Source organism: Neopsephotus bourkii, unplaced genomic scaffold (genome assembly GCF_033783945.1).
Source record: "Neopsephotus bourkii isolate Nb327-2 ecotype Australia unplaced genomic scaffold, CSIRO-AGI_Nbou_v1 NB_991, whole genome shotgun sequence".
NCBI classification, from domain to species: Eukaryota; Metazoa; Chordata; class Aves; order Psittaciformes; family Psittacidae; genus Neopsephotus; species Neopsephotus bourkii.
In genome coordinates, this window is record NW_026901483.1 from 589,496 (window position 1) to 609,448 (window position 19,953).

General features: G+C 36.3%; 1 protein-coding gene across 1 annotated transcript in view; it reads left to right on the forward strand.

Annotated features, from left to right (window-relative positions):
* Positions 1-19,621, forward strand: part of KLHL4 (kelch like family member 4) — a 44,162-nt gene extending 24,541 nt beyond the window's left edge. The window contains exons 3-11 of the mRNA XM_061359681.1: positions 378-514; positions 3,295-3,491; positions 6,604-6,816; positions 7,869-8,055; positions 11,087-11,311; positions 13,193-13,355; positions 16,183-16,395; positions 17,347-17,518; positions 18,235-19,621. Of these exons, the coding sequence (XP_061215665.1) occupies positions 378-514; positions 3,295-3,491; positions 6,604-6,816; positions 7,869-8,055; positions 11,087-11,311; positions 13,193-13,355; positions 16,183-16,395; positions 17,347-17,518; positions 18,235-18,294 (1,567 nt within the window). The 3' untranslated portion in view covers positions 18,295-19,621. The remainder of the gene's footprint in view (positions 1-377; positions 515-3,294; positions 3,492-6,603; positions 6,817-7,868; positions 8,056-11,086; positions 11,312-13,192; positions 13,356-16,182; positions 16,396-17,346; positions 17,519-18,234) is intronic.
* The last annotated feature ends 332 nt before the right edge of the window (positions 19,622-19,953 follow it).

The following is a 19,953-nucleotide window of genomic DNA, read 5'->3' on the forward strand; positions in this document are numbered from 1 at the left end:
ATGCTGCTTCAATTATGCCAACCCTGTTCAGCTATGAAAGAACAGTTACTATAATTAGGACATCAGCTAACAGAATAAATTATGTGATCAACATTTCATAATCATTATTTCAAATAGAAAGAAATTCAAATATGAACCATTGTTACTGCCCATCTTCCCTTCTTGCTGCTGTCAAACTACAGCAAGTAGTTTCTATGGGAGAAAATTAGATTACTAATTACCTTTAGCTTTATTTGCTCACTGCTATAAGATCTGAATACTATGCAAAATATGTTTCTAATGCACACATAATTTATTATACAATAGTACTGAATTTCATGCTTGCTATTGAGCTTATGAAGTGATTTGAAGTCCTCCTAAAATGCTTTTATTTCAAGGTTGGTCCTCAGTGCAGTGTCTGATTATTTTGCTGCAATGTTTACTAATGATGTGCGTGAAGCAAAACAAGAGGAGATCAAGATGGAGGGAGTAGACCCTGATGCACTGAAAGCTTTGGTGCGCTATGCCTACACAGGTAATTTTTCCTCCATTACCCACATCACTGTTGTAAAGGAAGATAAAATCTATCCAGTGCATGCATAATTGTCACTTCTCCCATTTAATTCTAGTGCATAAATCATGCATATGTGATATAAACCTTTCTCTAGAGAGAATGAATAAACATTACTGGCTTATATAATAACTTATTCTAGAAGATATGCAGAAGTTGACATATAAATTCATACTGGACATCTGTCTTGAGCTAGACACAAATTATTTCAGGAATTTTAATGAGAAAAGAATGTATTTTGACTGTTGACTCATGTAGTGACACAGAAGAGTGTACCATGAACTTTCCTCTCATGGGTAGCTAGAGAAATGGTCTGCTGGGGTGGCAGCTACTTGACTTGGTCAAAGCTCTTGAGTAGAAATAATCAGAGGAAAACGGGATATGACCCATGAGTAGAGCACCTTTTACCAGGCAAAAGTGCCACCACATTCTGAAAAAGGCTTAGGTATGTTATCTTGAAAAATTATTTTACCATAATGAAATATTTTAATACCAGAATGCTGTATGTGTATTTTTCCCTAATTTATTTTCTCCCGTTTTCAACATTTACCCCTGTATTGCTGAATCTGAAATGGTTGAACCAGACTCAAAAATACCAAGCCAGAGAACTATGAAATCCCTTCCATCTGCTCTACAGTGAAGAAGGGAAAAACACTGCAGAACATGATTGCTCTGGTAGTACATATTTCAATTAGAAAGACCCAGATCAATCAAAACTTTTGAGGATTCTGGAAGTATGCACGTTGTGGTACTTGGGAAGACTCTCAATGCAGATGGCAACTATTCCAGCCAGAGAGATGAAGGGAAACCCTTTTCCCCCCACCAAGTTGTGCAGTTCTATAACAAACAAAAAAAGCCCATATCTCAAAAGGAGAAAATTACTGTCCCAGGAAGTAACAACACTTTACTGACCAGACTAACAACTTTCTGAATTTATGAATATTTCCTCGTACACTGATGCATCCTCCCAGCTAACTGCTAGTATCAGTATCAGTTGCTAGGTCCTTGTCAACTGGTGTCCCACACAGGACATTTGCTTGTTTGTTTTTGAATGAAAGAATGCAATGTCAATATGGAGACAGGGAGGTTGGAATATATACCACAGGTATCTATAGGTACTTGTACAGTCTTTTTTACAAAGATCCAAGTAAACAAAGACCCCATTATATTCACTATACTGGAATTAGCATAACTGTTACAAATCAGAGACTTCATCTGCTAGTTCAGACACTTCACTGGACTTGCATAAAGAGTGATTATCTTGAGAAGGTTAAGCAATCTACAAGCCAGATCAAAAAACACGTCTCTGTACACAAAATAGACCCTGTTTGTGGGTACAAACCAAGGGGATAAACACAGGTGCAAGAGGGAATGCTGAATAACATCTATAATGCAGTGATACTGTGCCACTGAATTAGCATACATTACCTGAGGAAATAGATTAGTACAAGCACAAAGAAGCAGAGCGGTGGGCTGCTTATTATCCACATGTATCTCAAAACAATCCCACTCCATTAAATTTCATCTCTTTCAGGTTACTTAATGCAAAACCATATGAAAAAACATACATAAGACTACAAAACCAAACACCAGACTATAAAACAGTGTAAATTTCCTTGTGAAATCAGGATTCCCTCTTTGCTTTGAGGCATTACATTGTAATATTTATTTACAAGAACATGCACTAATTTTGCTGTATACATTCAGTAAATGCTCTGATGTGCATGCTGAAAAACAAACCCTGAACACCGCCCTACTCTGCACCCTCCCATCCCTTCCTCATTCCTTGCAGAATTTGGAAGGTATTGTTTAAGTTACAGAGCAAACAGCATCAGGAAGAGATGGGATTGTGCTAAGATAAAGACTGCTATGGAAAATTAAGATTTTCTACTGCTTCTGTCACAGGTTTTATGTGATGATAACCAAACCTCTAAGCTGAGTACTACTTTTCTCCTAGATAATGAAATACAACTATGACTTTCAGAGATGAGAGCTATAACTTTCAGAAATGTTTACATATTCTGCTGAAATAAATCAGAAGTGAGCTCTGAACAAGAAAACTTCCACAGCTCTACTCCGATGATAATTTTAACTACAGTCTCCCAATACCACCCTTCTCATGTTAAGCTGAGACATGTATTAACCCCTCACAGTTCTTTTTTCAGAATAGGACTATAGTGCTGTGTATCAACCAGGGAAATGAGCCATCCACTGAGCAGCAAGGATGGGAGATCTTATTAAATTAACACCTTCCAATCTATCTATGAACATTATAAAACTCTCATGCCATGCATTAATTTAATTGAAAATTTAAATAGAGAAGTACACGATGGAAGAAATTAGGTTTCCTGCACACGCTGCTGGCATTTCCTAGCTTTTAAAATTAAAATTCTTGTGTGTAATATAAACTTCTGGTATTTTTATGCATTAATATATTAATTTTAGAAAAGGTTTTCCTCTAATTACACGGGGTTTTTTTCAGGCAAAGTCAGATCTAATACTGTTAATGATCCAACTAAAATGTTCCAATCACTCTATTCAAAACTCACCAAATTCTTTAAGTCTGTTAAAACATATATTCATAGACTCTTTCAGCAAGAAAGTAAAGTGAATCTGTGAATCACAGGACACTTCCAAGTTTTCAAATAAAAAGAATAATTGGGGAGTGGGAAGCTGTCAAGTAATAAAAATACAAATAAAATGACTGACAACTATTTTTTTCCCCCCATATGCAAACTACACAGGTATTCTAGAGTTGAAGGAAGACACTATAGAAAGTTTGCTAGCTGCAGCTTGTCTTCTCCAGCTATCCCAGGTTATTGAGGTATGCTGCAACTTCCTCATGAAGCAGCTCCATCCTTCTAATTGCTTGGGGATTCGCTCCTTTGGAGATGCTCAGGGCTGCACGGAGCTCCTGAAGGTGGCACACACCTACACTATGGTAAGATGAACAATCTAACTGCTCTGCGTTAACAGCGAGTGTGAACACTTTCCTGGAAAACATATGGGCTTTGGCAAAGCAGAGCCAGTTGAGCCATGCTTGTGGCTGCTGCTCTCTCCAAGACTGATGCAGTGGCTCTGCTCTTTCTATGCTGTCAGGGTTAGTTCTGTAAAGTCCCTGATGCATGGACATCTCTACCCAGCTCAGTCTCCAAAGGGAAACTTAAGAGCAGTGACTGTTACAGAAGCATTGGAAAAAAAGAAAAGCATGCTGAGAAAAATAAATACTCACTGTTTTTCTCACTTCAGAGTGTTGACTTGTAGAAGGATGTACTTACTGAACTTTAGTATGCAGTATGATAAGCTTGATGTATATGTTTCCTCAAAAAACCCCACAGCCTTAACATGGCTAATGTCAAGAGGCAAACAAAAATGACCCATTCTTATGCTTTTGATTCAACACACAAAATTCAAAAGCTGATTTTAAGGTGAAACACATGCAAAAAGAGCCAAAATAAAGAATGAATCAGAAAGATTTGGAATGCTAAAAAGAAGCATACCCCTGACTGGAGCATAATCCTCTGGCTTAAAGCAAGAAATGAATATTCAGAGTGTGGGAAACAGAGAAGCAAGATAGCTTGCTGTGAAATGAAATCAAGGGATAAATATTCAGGGCAACAAGATGTGCTATATAGCAACTTTAAACACAAAAAGAAGAGCAACTGCTACAGCTAAATAAATATAAAAAGAGCTACTTGTTAGGATACACATGGCAGCTTTATGCTTGAAATATTAGTGTAGTGTGTCAAAACCAGTTTAGAGGCTTCATATGCTGACAGCATTCCAGAAAGAGTACACTTATACACTTTCACATGCTGGAATAAATGACAGTGGCCTTTGCAGATTGAGGGCACTGGTTGTGCTCCATCCTGTTATACTAATGAATGATTTGTTTAGCAGCAATCTAGATTCCTTTTATATTTTAAAGTCTGAAAAGGGACATTTAAGAAAGAGGCTCACTCAGCCTCAGTATACACTATTCCATACTCAGCTAAAAATCAGGAAATTCCCACCTCTCCTCTGCAGCCTCCTTTCTCCCACCAGCCCTAGCACCCAGGCAACAAGCTTAAGCATTTAAAATTCACAGGCCAGATTTCTGAAGAACTGAACTAAAACCATGTGGCTACACATACGGTGTTATGATGTCAGACTATAAGAGAGCCTTGTTCAGATTTGTTTTTAACTTTTCAAATCCTCCAGACTTCCCCAGGAGTTAAGACTTTTTCTATGTGTAAAACTGTGCCACAGAAATGGCAGTTGGGTCATGTAGAAAGTACACCCTACGTGAAGGATCACAATGAATCAACAAGACTCAGCAGTACTGTGCATACAGGCTTTATACTATGTCTTCCTGAAAACAGCATTTCCACCTCTAGAACCATCTCCCATATCTTATGTGTAACACAGACTGAGAATGATGCCACGAAGGAAGACCAGGCATGTCATAAAACCACCTAGCAGGTTTGCAGCTACTTGGCAATTTAGAGCCAGAAAAGGAAATCTGCAGCTCCATCAAATAACCGTAAAGAAAATTTTCTTTTAAGCCCTCAAAGTGATTTTAAAGAACACTTGGGGGAATAAGAGATCATAACAATGTATAAACACCCAAGTGTTGTGGAAGAAGAAAAATAAAACATTCTGCTTTGTTTCATGCCAAGCTCACCCACTTGAAATGTGTATGTTAGGGGAAGACCATAATGTTGTGCTGTAAACATAGACCATTCAAATGAACTAGTAGTATTTGAACATTTTGAGAAGATAATCAGCTGTAAACATCACATCCATTCAATAAAAGCAAAGACAATGGAGACCTTCCCCTTCAATTACTTTAGCCATTGATGCAAAGTATTAACAGTTTCCTGCCTGGTATCTTTTTGTGGAGATAGAGCTTGTTCTGATAAACATCTTGTGCTATATTTGTAACTACCTTAGGACTGGCCTTCCTGTTCCTATTCTCTGATTGTCACAAAATATTAAAGCAGGATATGCATAACAGAACAAAGTTAACATCTCCTTTAATCACTGATACTTCTATATTTACTTCTATATCCTTGGTACTCTTGAAAAGAGTTACACAAAGCTAAGAAACAACTGAAAATAAATAATAAAAACATCAGCTACAGTAAAATCTCTCCACCTGTTCAATTCCAATCTGGTTCCCAAATATGATATATTTCTTCCAGGTACATAAATTAACATCTCAAATGCAGACATTAATACCTACACATGTATTTCTCTGCATGTAACATAAAACCCCCAACTCTCTTAACGAAATTTCTTTCTTCCTTTGGAGATAGCACAAGCAAGGATACTTGATGTACTTTAATATCAATTATAATACAGTTGTAACTTGAGTGTGCAACCTACTATTTTTATGGAAAATATTCTTTGAAACATTCTAGGGATTTAATACTTGTTGCCATTTCTGGAGCTGGTGAGTTTTACAACAGTAATTAAAGACTGTGAGTCCTTTGCTGGGACAGGTTCAATTTTCTATTGCCTAAAAAGTACTTTCAGAAAAGTGATTTTAATTTTCTTTCTTCTCATACGAGTGAAGACATGCAGTCAACACCTGGCACTGCTCATTGCAAAAGGACTGGAAGGTTTCAATGTAATTTGCTTAGATTGTAAGAGAAGGTAGACATTTTATTTGAATACCCCCCCTTGGTATTCTTAGGGTACACATTAAATCTAATTGTGGTTTTGTTAAGCTTCAGTGTTAGGATTACACTGATCGACAAAACTGCCAGGGGGAAACCCCTAAGACAGGACATACTGACAGGAAGCCAGGCAAGCACATTGCTAAGTGTGGCAGGATGAAGATGAGCATTACTGTTCAGTTCTACAAGAGTGAGGAAGCAAAGAGCAACCAACATTTCCTTTAATTGGTCAAACGAGATGCAGTGGTCTTTAGAATATATAATGCATTTCAGTATCTGCGGGAGAGAACAGGAACAAAATATATGCAAAGTCTACATTATCCAAGAAAAAGTTATTCCAAGGTGTGAAAATAATCAGTGCATTGAAATCTCAATTTTTTTTTTACTGTTTAGGACCACTTCACAGAAGTAATAAAAAACCAGGAATTTCTGTTGCTCCCTGCTAATGAAATTGCAAAGCTGCTGTCTAGTGATGACATCAATGTTCCAGATGAAGAAGCCATATTCCAGGCATTAATGATGTGGGTGAGGCATGATTTGCAAAACCGGCAACGAGACCTAGGAATGCTTCTTTCTTACATTAGACTGCCTCTACTTTCCCCCCAGGTATGAATGTGAAGGGCTAACAGGAGCTTAACTACCAGCAGAAATGGTTGCCTCAAGCATTAGTCAGAAAGAGTTATGTGAAAAGGCTGTGGGTTTGGCTGCAGTGTTTTGGTGGTTTTTTGTGTGGTGTGTCCCCCCTTCTTTTCAACTTCATGGAAGATACGCATTGTTTGTATTGATGAAAAAAATCCCACCATTCAAGCATAAATACTAGGCTCAGAACTGCCTCTAAAATGTCAGTCTAAAGGTATTACAAAAGTATAGGTTTATTTTTTGGGGTAGCAACTGCAGTATTTATTTTTCCTCTAATAAAATAGCAACATAGATGCTATGCAAAGATATTTATTCACATTTATCAAACTGCAGGATAGGTAAGGCGCAATACTTATTTCTGTATTGCCAGAAAACTCAGAAAAAGTAAAAGGCTCTAGATTATTGCTGACTGATGCAAGCATTGACATTACTTGTCCTTTAAGACTGAAAGAGATGCTTCAGTAAATAAGTTCCGGAGATAGTCACAACTGTTTTATAGTCAGCTGGCACTGTTGTATCTGTATTGTAGAGAATCTATGTATCACATCAGAAAAGCTTATAGGAGTATCAAGACTTTCAGGATGCTACAGCTATTTTATGGGTCACCATGACTGAAGCTGCAAATACTCAGTTTTGGATTAAGTATCAAAATACTATGTACATTTGAAAGATATTTAACATACTGTGATATTCACAGAGATATGCAGTATTTTTTGTTAGATTTTCTCATACTCATATCAAAAGGAGTTTTCCATTCAGAGGGTGCACTACTACACTTGCAATTTTAATCTTCCCTAAATGCTAAAAGAAAGTTTTTGGGAAAAAAACCAACTCATATATAAAGTCTTTTGCCTACCTTTATATTATTTTGCTTACATTAAAGCAGAGTTTCCAGCAAAGCTTGAGTGAGAGGGGAACCAAAAATGAGTTTTGTAGCTGCAAATATTTTAATTACTATTGTACTTACAATTTTAATGATTTAGGTATCTATATGAAGATCATCACTTTTCATTTCTCAGTTACTAGCTGATCTAGAAAACAGTCCAATGTTTGCAGACGACTTAGAGTGTCAGAAGCTTCTTATGGAGGCTATGAAGTACCACCTCCTACCAGAGAGACGGTCCATGATGCAAAGTCCTCGAACTAAGCCTAGAAAATCTACAGTGGGTGCACTTTATGCTGTAGGAGGTATGGATGCCACTAAAGGTAAGCGCAGAGATTAACTTCACAGTATTTATTTAACTGTATTAATGAATTGTATTCCAGATACCCAGATGATATATGACAATTATTTAAAGACTTGTTAGGAAAACAGCAATTAAGGGTTGAAAAAGAAGAAAAATATAAACACAGACACAATCCTATGTATTAGGTGTTTCTTCTTCTGGCAAAAATCGTGTGTTTCTAAATGATGTACATGCATCTTGAAATGCAGACTAAAGAATTTTGATTCAGATAGTGATTTTAAAACCAAGTTTTGTAAGAATTTGTGAGTATAGTTTGACTTTACACTTCATAATAAAAAAATTATATTCAGAATAATTTCAGACGCATTTAACGTTGGCTTAGAACCCTATGCTCCATTTTTTGATAAAGTCAGAAAGCTGGAAAAATTTTGAAAGAAATAAAAATAAACCCAGAAAGCATTACTGTCCTATAAAGAACACTTATCAATCTTATCAATCCTTACTATAAAATTTCAGCTGGAAAGATCTGTACTTTACCATAAGTGCAACAGTATGTACAACTTTTTTTCAGGACTTCATACACAGGTTTTATTCAGGTTTGTGGTTGAAAGTTCAGTGTTATAAAGGTATTCCAGTTTTTATTATTTGATTTTCACAGCTGCAATCAGCTTAGGGCTTTACATATTACACCATTCTATTCAGTAAGCTGTATATTAGATCATTTTCTTAACTTCAAACCCACAGCTTGGAGCGAAAGAACTATAATTACTTTAAAGTCTAGCAACTTGCTGAACAGTAGTACTTTTAGCTGTGTGGGTAGAAATACAAGGAAGCTAATGCATTTCATGGTTGGCAAAAAGTTGCTGATGACTGATTTTTCCTGTATGAGAGGTCTTGCAGTGCTACCTTACTGTCTCTGTGCAATCAAGTCAGGTGCACAATACAAGTTCATCACCATCACAACATGAAAACATTCATTCCTCAAATAATTCAGCAAAATGAAGTTAAACCATAGCAATTAGTATAGTTCCATTTAAGATACTATTTATGAATTATAGCAAACAACCAAGGATTGAAGGTCATCTTTAAACCAAGGATTGAAGGTCTTTAAACCAACTTCTACCAAAATAAAAATAAATCTTTCTAAAAGGTTTTTTCTCAGTAAAGGTTATGCAAAGAAAGGGCTATTTCAGTCAACATCTGCACTTCCTGTTGGTGCCTCTTTTACTTATTACCTTGGAACAAAGCCAACTGTTTGAACTTTTGCCTTTTGATGGTTAAGAAGAACAGCACTTCCTCTCCTCCCTGCTGTCCTCTACAGCTCTGACTCATACTTTGAGCTTGTGCTGGATTGTAAGATAAAGGAAACTTCACCTAAAAAAAATATGATTCACTGAAAGAACGATTCTGAGAAGGGAGCAACAACCTCCCCTGGCAATAATATGCTTTCTGTGATAAAGAAAACTCTCAGTGAATGCCAGGTTTGGCTTTGTGCATATCTCAGGTGGTATATGAAGTCAAATCTCAACTTCAAATGATCAAAAGAAGATCAAAGAGCTACTTTCAGCTGGTATTTTGAAAAACGTGAATGTGCCTAAACCACATTTAACTTTCAAAAGCTACCTTCCAGCCTCTGTAAAAATTGCAGCCTACAGGCTATGCATGAACACACTGTATACCTTAATGTATTTTTCCTGTCTTTTAGTTAGTGTGCAAGTAATTTCTTTTGAAGCAAAGAAGTTTGGGGTACTCCCATATGAGCATAGAATAAATGAGAAGGAATCAAAGCAAGGAGCAAAGAGACTAACAAAGTGGGAAGAACAGTCAAATCCAGTTACTCAAACTAAAAGAGGACAAGAAAGGGGAAAAAAGTAGACTTTCTTTTATTGCAGATGGATCTGGAAGTTTCTTTCCTAGTCTATGCATCTGGAAAAGCATACAGATGAGAGAAAACATATCCTGAAATAGGCTCTTACTTCACTAAATTACTTGCATATATCATACCATCTCTAGGAGCTCCCTAAACCAAATGACACCTTTCTTTTCTTCTTTATTGATGGTTGTTTTGCTGTTGTAAATAATTCCTCAGCCACTACCTACCTATTGTAATTCTCAAAATACTGTTTCTCTAGTGTCAAATCCCAGACAAGGAACAGACAGGAAATCAGCTCTGTTTTTCTCATCTTCACCTGAGCTGAAGCTGAACTCTGGGGTGCACTGTATGTACAACTGCAATTGCCTCTTCTACCTTGGTTGCTACTCAGCCATCTCCCCACTGTGCTAAACCAGCTCTCAAAGGAGCAATTACATCTGCTGAGTGACTGTCAGGAGCCAGGGCGTAGAAAACTGGCCGTTTTGAATGCCCAGAGAGCATGGCCCTTATGAATAATTGCAGCAAAAACATTACTATAATTTCAGTGACCTGAAAAAAAAATGAAAATACAATTATAAGTTACATTAGACAAGCAGTTACTGCAAGGCTGCTGCAAAGGTGAACCTCTGTGAAGCTACCTGTGGGAACCAAATGTGTACACACAATAGTCTACTGCTTGTTCCTACCATAAAAAGGAAATATCCAAGCTATTCATGAGGATGCGTGCCCAAGTCATAAGAAATACAGACACATGAATATATTTTGCATTTCTGGTATCACTAATGGTTTCAGCATAAACATGTTTAAAGAGTACATAGTTGTGAGATACTGTATTCATAAGGAATATTTAAAAAGCCACAACTACCTATATGGTATTTAAGTAACAGGTTTAACCTATGTCTAAAACTTCAGTATTAAAAAATCTGCTGGCATGTAATTCTGCATCTTCTTGCCTCCAGTTAACTCTCATAGATTTGACGATCACATATGCATGTAATTAATGCAGCTTGCTCACTAGGGTTCACATTTCACAACTGAAGTTCTTGGGGAGCCACTGTAAAAGTCCACGCACAGAATTTCAACGTTATAATTTAATAATGTTTTGCGGTGTGCTGACCACTGACTGCTGGGTACTGATCAACTCATGGCTGTCTCATAACGCTTATGTTTCTTACAGGTACCACTACAATTGAAAAATATGACCTTAGGACTAACAGCTGGATACAAATTGGTACTATGAACGGTAGACGGTTACAGTTTGGAGTTGCAGTAATTGACAACAAGCTGTACATTGTGGGGGGAAGAGATGGTCTGAAAACATCTAACATTGTGGAATGTTTCAACCCTATCACCAAAGTCTGGACTATAATGCCTCCTATGTCAACACACAGACATGGCCTAGGTAAGAGGTGCTCTTTCTTTGTAAATACTTTGCACCACACACAAATCAGTTTTGGTTGATGCAAACACCACTGGCATTTTATTTTATTTTATTTTTTTTTTTTAGCATTTAGTAACGTGGACATATTTGTAAAAGTTATTTTTCAAAGACAGAGCTGCCTATTGCCATGATTTAATGACAGTGATATTTATTAGTATTCCCCTTTCCGCTATTGCACTGGTCTTCCAAAGTTAATTTCACCTTTAGAAAGTTACAAAAAATAAGCAACAGTGAAAACAATGAACTCTTCACCCAATTTAACAGTCTAGAGAGATGCCTGTGATACAGAAACAGCCCAATTTAAGTATTTTTTAAACTATAACTTAAGGCCATAGGTACCAAACACCTGTGAAAATCCTATCAGAGAGCTAACCACACTGCAGAAAACACTAGGGTAAGGAAATAAGTACAACTTCAGTAATTTTAACGCTGTAACTACAAGAAGTTTTACAGAGCTCTGCCGTGGCTTGGTATCTGTGGCTCTTTTCTGCACAACATTCTTTAACATTATTTACAGTGAATGAATAATATGAATATGAAATCTAGAATTAACTTCTGGAAGTATTAAAAATAAGGATAAGTTTACAGTTAAGGAGACTCTAAAGGAAGGAATATGATTATTTTTGAAAGATTTATATTATAACAGTTCTTATGAAAAAGCTGTCTTTCTTAAGTTTACAGAAACAGGTACTGCTTGAAATCGTCAGTAAGTTCAAATGACTGAGAATATTTTTATTTGAGTAACAGAAAAACATTGATCCAGAAGTATTTGCTAAACCTGTGGCCTGTATCACCTTCTCTGCTGGTGAAGAATACATGGTGAGGGGTTCTTACCAGCTAGTGTGTCAAACTTATAAAACACATACTAGTAGGTAGCAAAGGAAAAGATGACAAAACAGATTAAATACTTCTCATTGAAGTCTTTATAATTACCAACTGCAGGGGCATAATTCTACGCAATGAGTAGGTCACAACAGTAAATTTTAGTGCCCAAAGTTAGGCTTCTGTGCGTGCATCAGCCTGGTTTGCAATACTGCCTCTTACACTTACAGCTCCTATTAGCTTCAGTGTGATTTTGTGGAGACTTAGCACTTTTGTAAAAAAATGTGTATTTAGCCCTGAAAAGACAGACTTGGAAAACTTCTAAGCAGACAGATTCGAATATTTTGCCTTACCCACAAAGGAAGCAAACAGCAGCAGCAGCTTCCCAAAGGGGAAGCACCTAAGCCCTTCTCTCCAAAGAAGGGTATCTCCACACAGAGCTTTGCAGAGACAGCCAAGTTCACTCTCCTGGGCCTCAAGGACAACAGATGCAAGCCAGCTCTCATCCAAAAGTGTGTTCCCCTTACAGGCATTAAAATGCTATGGTACTTAGCTGGTAAGGACAGCCAGCTACCCACCCACTCAGGCTTCATGCTGGCCAGACTACAGAGCTTCGGCTGGCTCAGAGTAAGGACAGGTCATTGATTTCAGCGTATTTTTCCTTGCATGGCTCAACCTTTGCCTTTTTTGAAAAGAATAGTAATGTTTCTCATTTAGGGGCTCAAATTCATTTCAGAACAAGGTCAGGAAAAGTCGAAGAGATAAAAGTCCAAGAAGAGAACATCAGAATTAAGCAGCTTTCCTCTAATCTTTTGGATGATGATGCTTATTCAGAACATTGCATATGAAGTATTTTGTTTATCTTTGTTTATTCTGCTAAATGACAAGGTAGCTTTTAGATAGATTAATACCAGCTGAAATTGCTTATCTACATATGCAGAATTAAAGTATGAAGTTAATACACTACTGGTCACTGAAATTATTAGATACTGTAATTTGTGCCTAATTCTATCTTTTAAGGAGTAGCAATGCTTGAAGGACCAATGTATGCTGTTGGTGGCCATGATGGATGGAGTTACCTTAATACCGTGGAAAGATGGGATCCACAAGCACGGCAATGGAATTATGTTGCAAGCATGTCAACCCCTAGAAGCACCGTAGGGGTTGCAGCATTAAATAGCAAGTATGTCAACAGGAAAACTGCTCTTTGGTTTTTCATTTGCTTCCTTCCTTGCAAATATAGTTTCTTAAATTTTCTTCCCAATCTGATAGTAATTAATCACCTCGAGAAAACAAAGAGAAAATATAATGCACAAAAACAAGAAAGGAAAGCTTTTTCTCTGCTGCGTGGTAAATTATTTTCAAGCTTACAGTCATGTTCTAAACATATTTCAGCCCTTTTAAGTTACAGCAATTTGAAAGTGTTATTACATGCGTAACAGATTTTAACCTAGAATATAACTTGTGGGATAAAAGATTGGCTACTTAAAAAAAATACTCCAAGTTTATATTTATACTTTAAAATCACAGTTTCTAAGGGCACACCATTTAAAAGAATACACACAAAGTCATTCCTCTGTTATTTTACACCTCCTCCACCCAGCTACATCTTCAACATACAAATTCACAATCGTGAATAATTTTTCAATGTTTAAAAGTGTATGCTGCGTTTAATGAAAGGAAAACAAGTTCCATAATTAGGTATGGAATAAACAGCCTCCTATAAGTCTTACCCCTACCCAGATTTATTCTGCACTTTATCTATTGCTTAAATACACTGAGATCATGTGCTCACTGTACATTGGTTTACAGTGATTTTCAAAACATATTTAAACATCCTCCTAAGACACTCCTAAGTCATTCAAACACTTTTACATGAGAACAGACACATGTATGAATCTACTGTGTAACCTGCTGTTAACAGTGTGTTACACATTGTATGTTACTATTAGAAAATAGGAAGAATAATTCCTAAAGTAATGCCAAACAGAATTCTGTTTTCCTTCTTCAGCACCAGAGTCTGGCACTAGAAATAGAAAATACCCTTGTAACAGGCCCTAGGTTCTGTTGGAGAGCATGGCTTCAGCCAACCTTCCTTCTTAAATCTGTGGGAAGCAATGACAATTTGTAGAGGCCTGGAATATTACAGTTGAAGGCAGACTACTGCATTTATACTGAAATTTTATCACTGGCTTCCCTGTTTACTTCTTAAATTCCAGAGGAAGACAAGAATATGGAACAGAAACAAAGATGTCAGGAAACCAGTATTTGCAAATGCAAAAACTTCTTCACACACAAGTCAGGGTTTTGCATTCCAACACAACACAATTTTAATCATTAACTCAAAAGCCCAAGAAAGAAAGAAGTGCATGTTCAAGCCTCTTTATATCTCAGAGGAAATGTTCTCAGCATAAACTTCACCAGAAACTCCTGCTGGTACCTTCCACAGAAACATGCAGGAAACCACTTTGTCAAAGAGGAAATCCAGCCTGATCCTGACTCTGCTCTCAATCACTCCTGATACAAGCTGTCTCCAGCCTGGCTTAAATCATGTCTGTTAGTCTACTGATGTAATTGGTGGCATACCACGGGGAGCCAAGATCAAAATGTCCATCATTCAGTGCTACTGCTATGGTCTAACCAAACAGAATGCTTCTCCTTTTCCTATTTCCCTAAGCCACACTGAATATTTAAACCCAACCAGAAAAGACTTTTAAGTTTCCATGGAACACCATTTTTTGAGCACTTTCTTAATTCTTTTCCTTAGAGAACGGGACACACAACCACGTTTCTAGACATGTTACAGAGAACAAAAGATCCCAACCAATCTGTTTGTATATACAGTGATTTCCTCTCCCGGGGAAAGCTGTGTAAACAAGTAGTCTGTATCTAATGGCATGATGTGAAAAGAAAACAATCAAATCCTCAAGTGTTTTATGGGTCAGGCAACAAACTCCACAACTGAACTCAAGTCTGTCTTCCATTCACAAACATTAGAAGAGAGTGCTAGAAACTTTGTATTATTCTAAGAGTGGTCAAGAATCTTCTGGTTAAATTACACACCAGAGAAGTCTGAAAGTTTCTCCAGATGCTGGAGAAAAACAGGCACTTCTGAAACAAATTCAACTGATTTGTTTTAGGTGATTTTGGACAAGTCCACATGTTCCCTAGGTCTCTAATTACATGTACTAAGTAAATTCAATTTCATGGCAGTGTTAGCCAAGTTTGAAACAGACCAGAACAACTGGCACACTCAACACCTAAACATCTCTGCTATTTTTAAATCCCGTATGCATACTAACATTAGGCTAGCAACGTACAAGTTAGCTTGAAACACAAAAGAAATTCAGCCTTTTTAAAATGCCATGACAAAAAGCCACAGAATTCTCATGCTTCTTAATGTGGATTTCTACCACTTATTCTTACATATTGTCCCAACATCAGCTGGTTTAAATCTCCATTTTTGGTCATTTGCTGAGTACCTTTAGGATGAGCAGACAAGTTACCTGTATGGTAACATCTGTCCAGCAGATCTTAAATACAACGAGGAAACGATATTTAGTACATTTTTGATATATGTTTTTGTTATATAATGGTATTATTGAAGTTCTTTTACATATAACATATAAGAAAAATGCTTAATGCAAAACTTAAGATGTCAAATACTCCATAAGCCTGTTACATGGAGTACTACCCATATATTTAAAACATATGTAGCATCTATCAAACTCCATATATAGCTCACACTTAAAGAAGCTGATATTCATTTTAAAGCTTAATTTTCAAATAAGACTGCTTGAAAATTTACACTGCAAATGAAGAATAAACCTTCCTTCAACTAACTACAAAACACTTTGTGCAAAGAAAGTTCCAGAGCCTAGTCATATAGCAAATAACAGGCCTAAAGATCATTTTAAAGTGATTTGAATGAAGTTAACCACATAAAATTTCTATTAAAATACGAGCCTAGAGACTGAAATTGTTTGTCTTCTTGTGGGTAATAATCCCAGACTATATGCTGTCGGTGGACGAGATGGAAGCTCCTGCTTGAAATCAATGGAATGTTTTGATCCACACACAAACAAGTGGAGCATATGTGCTTCCATGTCTAAGAGAAGAGGCGGTGTTGGTGTTGCAACATACAATGGTTTTTTATACGCTGTGGGAGGTCATGATGCACCTGCTTCCAACCACTGCTCTCGACTTTCCGACTGCGTAGAAAGGTAAGGAATTCTTTTATTTTTCCTTTTTTTTAAATATATTCCAGGAAGGAAATATTAAATAACTTATAGCAGCAAAGGAAATCTTTTCACAAGTGGAATGTTATGTCTGCAAAACATATTATGCTTTCTAAAATAATATTTTGAACACAGTAACTCACTTCCAATCTACTTGTAGTAACAAAAACGCCTCAGAAACAAATTCTCCCCAGCTCCTCCTTCTATTTGAGCTGCCCAGGAGCTAGGTAAAGACAGCTCAACAAGTAAGACAAATACAACACCTGACCTTTCTGTTTCTCAAGTGCCAAAACCCAGGCTTGGGTTACTTGCATCATATATTGTAAGAACTAAGTACTTTTCAGTTCTTTCTTCCTCCAAGTGATATTGACCAAAAGGTCAATGCCTATCCATTGACACTACTGTCACTTGGGGACAAGAAAGGCAAACAAGAAGCAAGTACTCCTTGTTGTGATAACAATAGCTCAGTTCTGTTCCCAGTCACATAGTGTAAACCTGGAGCTATCCTGGAATTCACTTGAACTTACAGTGGAAGTTGAGTGAATACAAATCAGAAATAAAATCAACATTGATGCAAAGAGAAAACAGAAATCTTTAAGGAGTAAGAAAAAGAATATATTAAAATTAGCTTTGCTGAGTCAACAGATGGCCATGTTATCATCCTCTCAGGCCTCATTTATATTGAAAATTTACTGATTCTTTAATCTGATAGAAGTGAAGAGGCTGTAATCACAAAGTGAAAATATGAGCATTTTTCATGTGCTTGAAGACCCCTCTGGTGGCAAGATATGTAATTGCATCACTCAATTATCTATATATTAGCTCATGGTGTAAACTGAACTACAGTGTAGCAGAAAGTAAGCAAATATCAATCATTTAAATTTGAAATGTGTTTCTACAATGTATTTTTCTAAATTTTATTATAAAACATCCTAGGTATGATCCTAAAACAGATGCTTGGACAACAGTGGCCCCCTTGAGTGTACCTCGGGATGCTGTTGGAATTTGTCCTCTGGGGGACAGATTATATGCTGTTGGGGGCTATGACGGACATACGTACCTGGATACCGTGGAGTCCTATGATGCTCAAAATAATGAGTGGACAGAGGTAACAGGAAGAACTGTTTAAGAAATAATAAGAATTTTTCCCACAGATGGGAAGAATTCTGTCCAAATAGTGGACCAAAATAAAAAAAAAAAAGTTGCAAAATTATCACTGGTTTTGTGAAAAATGTTATATTAGGATGCAGTAATAGTGTAGTTGAGCTTCATAAAACATTGGTTGCCTCTTCTGTGAAATAACAGTGTGAGATTTTTCAGATTAAAGGGTGGAAGCAGTACACGGGCTTGTGATCCACGCTGCACAAATCATTTGTGCTTGAATTTACAGCCGTTGGGCCTGTCATGTGTTTGTGGGCAATGCCCTCTGCTGGAGACACTTCCAAGTTTTTATGTTTATGGCCACCACCACTGAGACCAAGAGGAAATATTTCTAACTGTTGAGGTGCTTTTGTGGCTACACAGTTTGTGGTTTCAGAACACAGGATACAAGGGTCTTCTACAGAAGTTAAGAGCAACACCACTAGCCTACACTCCTCTAACTCTGAGAGGCTGCTAAAGCCTTTCCCCAAAAGCCCAAACTGTGTTTTTAGATCTCTGGTTCAATCTTATATAGGGTGGTTTTTCTTTCAGTACAGTAATTTGAATAAACAAATTGATTTACTTTTAATCTGCAAATAATTCTTTCTAGTCCTATCCATAGGAGTAACTAAAAATGTTTTGGGTTTTTATTCTTTTTCCTTTTTTTTTTTTTTTATTTTTTAGGAAGTTCCTGTCAATATTGGAAGGGCTGGAGCATGTGTTGTTGTTGTGAAGTTGCCTTGAAGACTATAAATATTGTGAAACTAAACTGAGTGGAGTTTTGTGAAGTCAGGAAGATAAGAAACATTCCAAAACGCAGTACAGACTATATACATCTCAGCAGCCCTCCATGACAGAGAAAACTTATCTCTGAGCCATTATGCTATTAGAGCACAGAAGTGTCTTCCCACATTACAGAAATCAGAGAATTTTGCATAACTGAATTATTTTATTATGCCTAATACATAAAAAAAAAATCAAAAATATGTTTAAATGGTTCAGGTTTGTTACAAAAGTGTATCTGTTATTTATAAACTGCAATAGTAAAGTCATAAAAGGGTGTATAAGATTTCATAAACTTTTTCCTTTTCTATGGTGGCAGTTATGATAATGCTGATAAAAAGAGCTTTTTATACTTTATGTAAATGAAAATGAATAACAGAGAAAAACCTTCCACCAAGAACTGCACAGAAGGAAATATTTGCCCATCAGTATCACTGGCAGCAGAATATTCTCTGCAGAAGTAACTTCATTTCTATTTTAAGAAATTAAATTACTAAATTAACTTTAAAAACATATCAGAGAAACATAGAATCTGGTTGCTATTCAACCTCCTGGCACTGTTAGTACTGTAACAGAATATCCATTTTTAGCAGTATATTAAATTGAATGGTGCAAGAAGTACTAGGCCTAAGGTATCTTTATGTTATTGTGTGCCAACAGAAAGAGATCTCTTTTGTCAAAACACAATGCTAACATAATTTGCAATCTTTTTCACAGTGCATAGATATGTGATATTTTAATGCTGATCAGGGTATCAGGTTATTCATGGATTTGTCTTTGCCCACTAACCATCTGTCAGTAGGTGTTAAACTAATTTGACTATTTTTGAGATAATCACCACACATTACATTTTAAAAACAATCATATAAGTACATTCTTTGAATATGACTTACAAAATTAAACTTTTATATCATATTGATATGACAATCTTTGACCTCAGCTGAAGATTACCAGCTTTCTCTCATGTACAGTTGAAAGATGGTAAGAAAAAACCCCAACACATCCACTGTGTAATGTTCTATATCATTTATATGAGCATGTTAATGTTTTATTTGAAAGTAAGGGAATGCTAAGAATCAAGAATAAACAGGGGAAGAATCACCTCAAAACAGCAGTTAATATTCCACATGCATGATGTTTTCTTTTTGTGTGTCAATTTCTAATGAAGGTTGATTTGTTTCTCATTAATTTCATTTCTTTTTGTAATATCAAATGCTGAGAGTGTATTTTAGAAAAAGAATGTATGTAAGATATTCTATGCTGTGAAGCACAATATTTGGACAGTACCAACTTTAGTGTTATGTTGTTGTTTTGTTAGCTCAGAAAATTCAGGACAGGTGAAAATTCGCTGAACGTGTAAACTTTTCTGATAGAATACTGTGTTTTGAGAGTTCAGCAATGTAATATTGAAAAGAAAATATACTATTAATCCTATTGAATGCTTCTAAAGATGAAATCTCATAAGCATATTTATAAAAGGAAAAAAAACATTTTTAACTTGAAAAATCAATTGTTTATATATAGCATGCTATGGTCAAATAAACTTTACTTTCTCTGCTAAGAAAAGTTAGACTATGTTTTAATAGTTTTGTGGGGTTTATTTTATATTCATTAAGAACA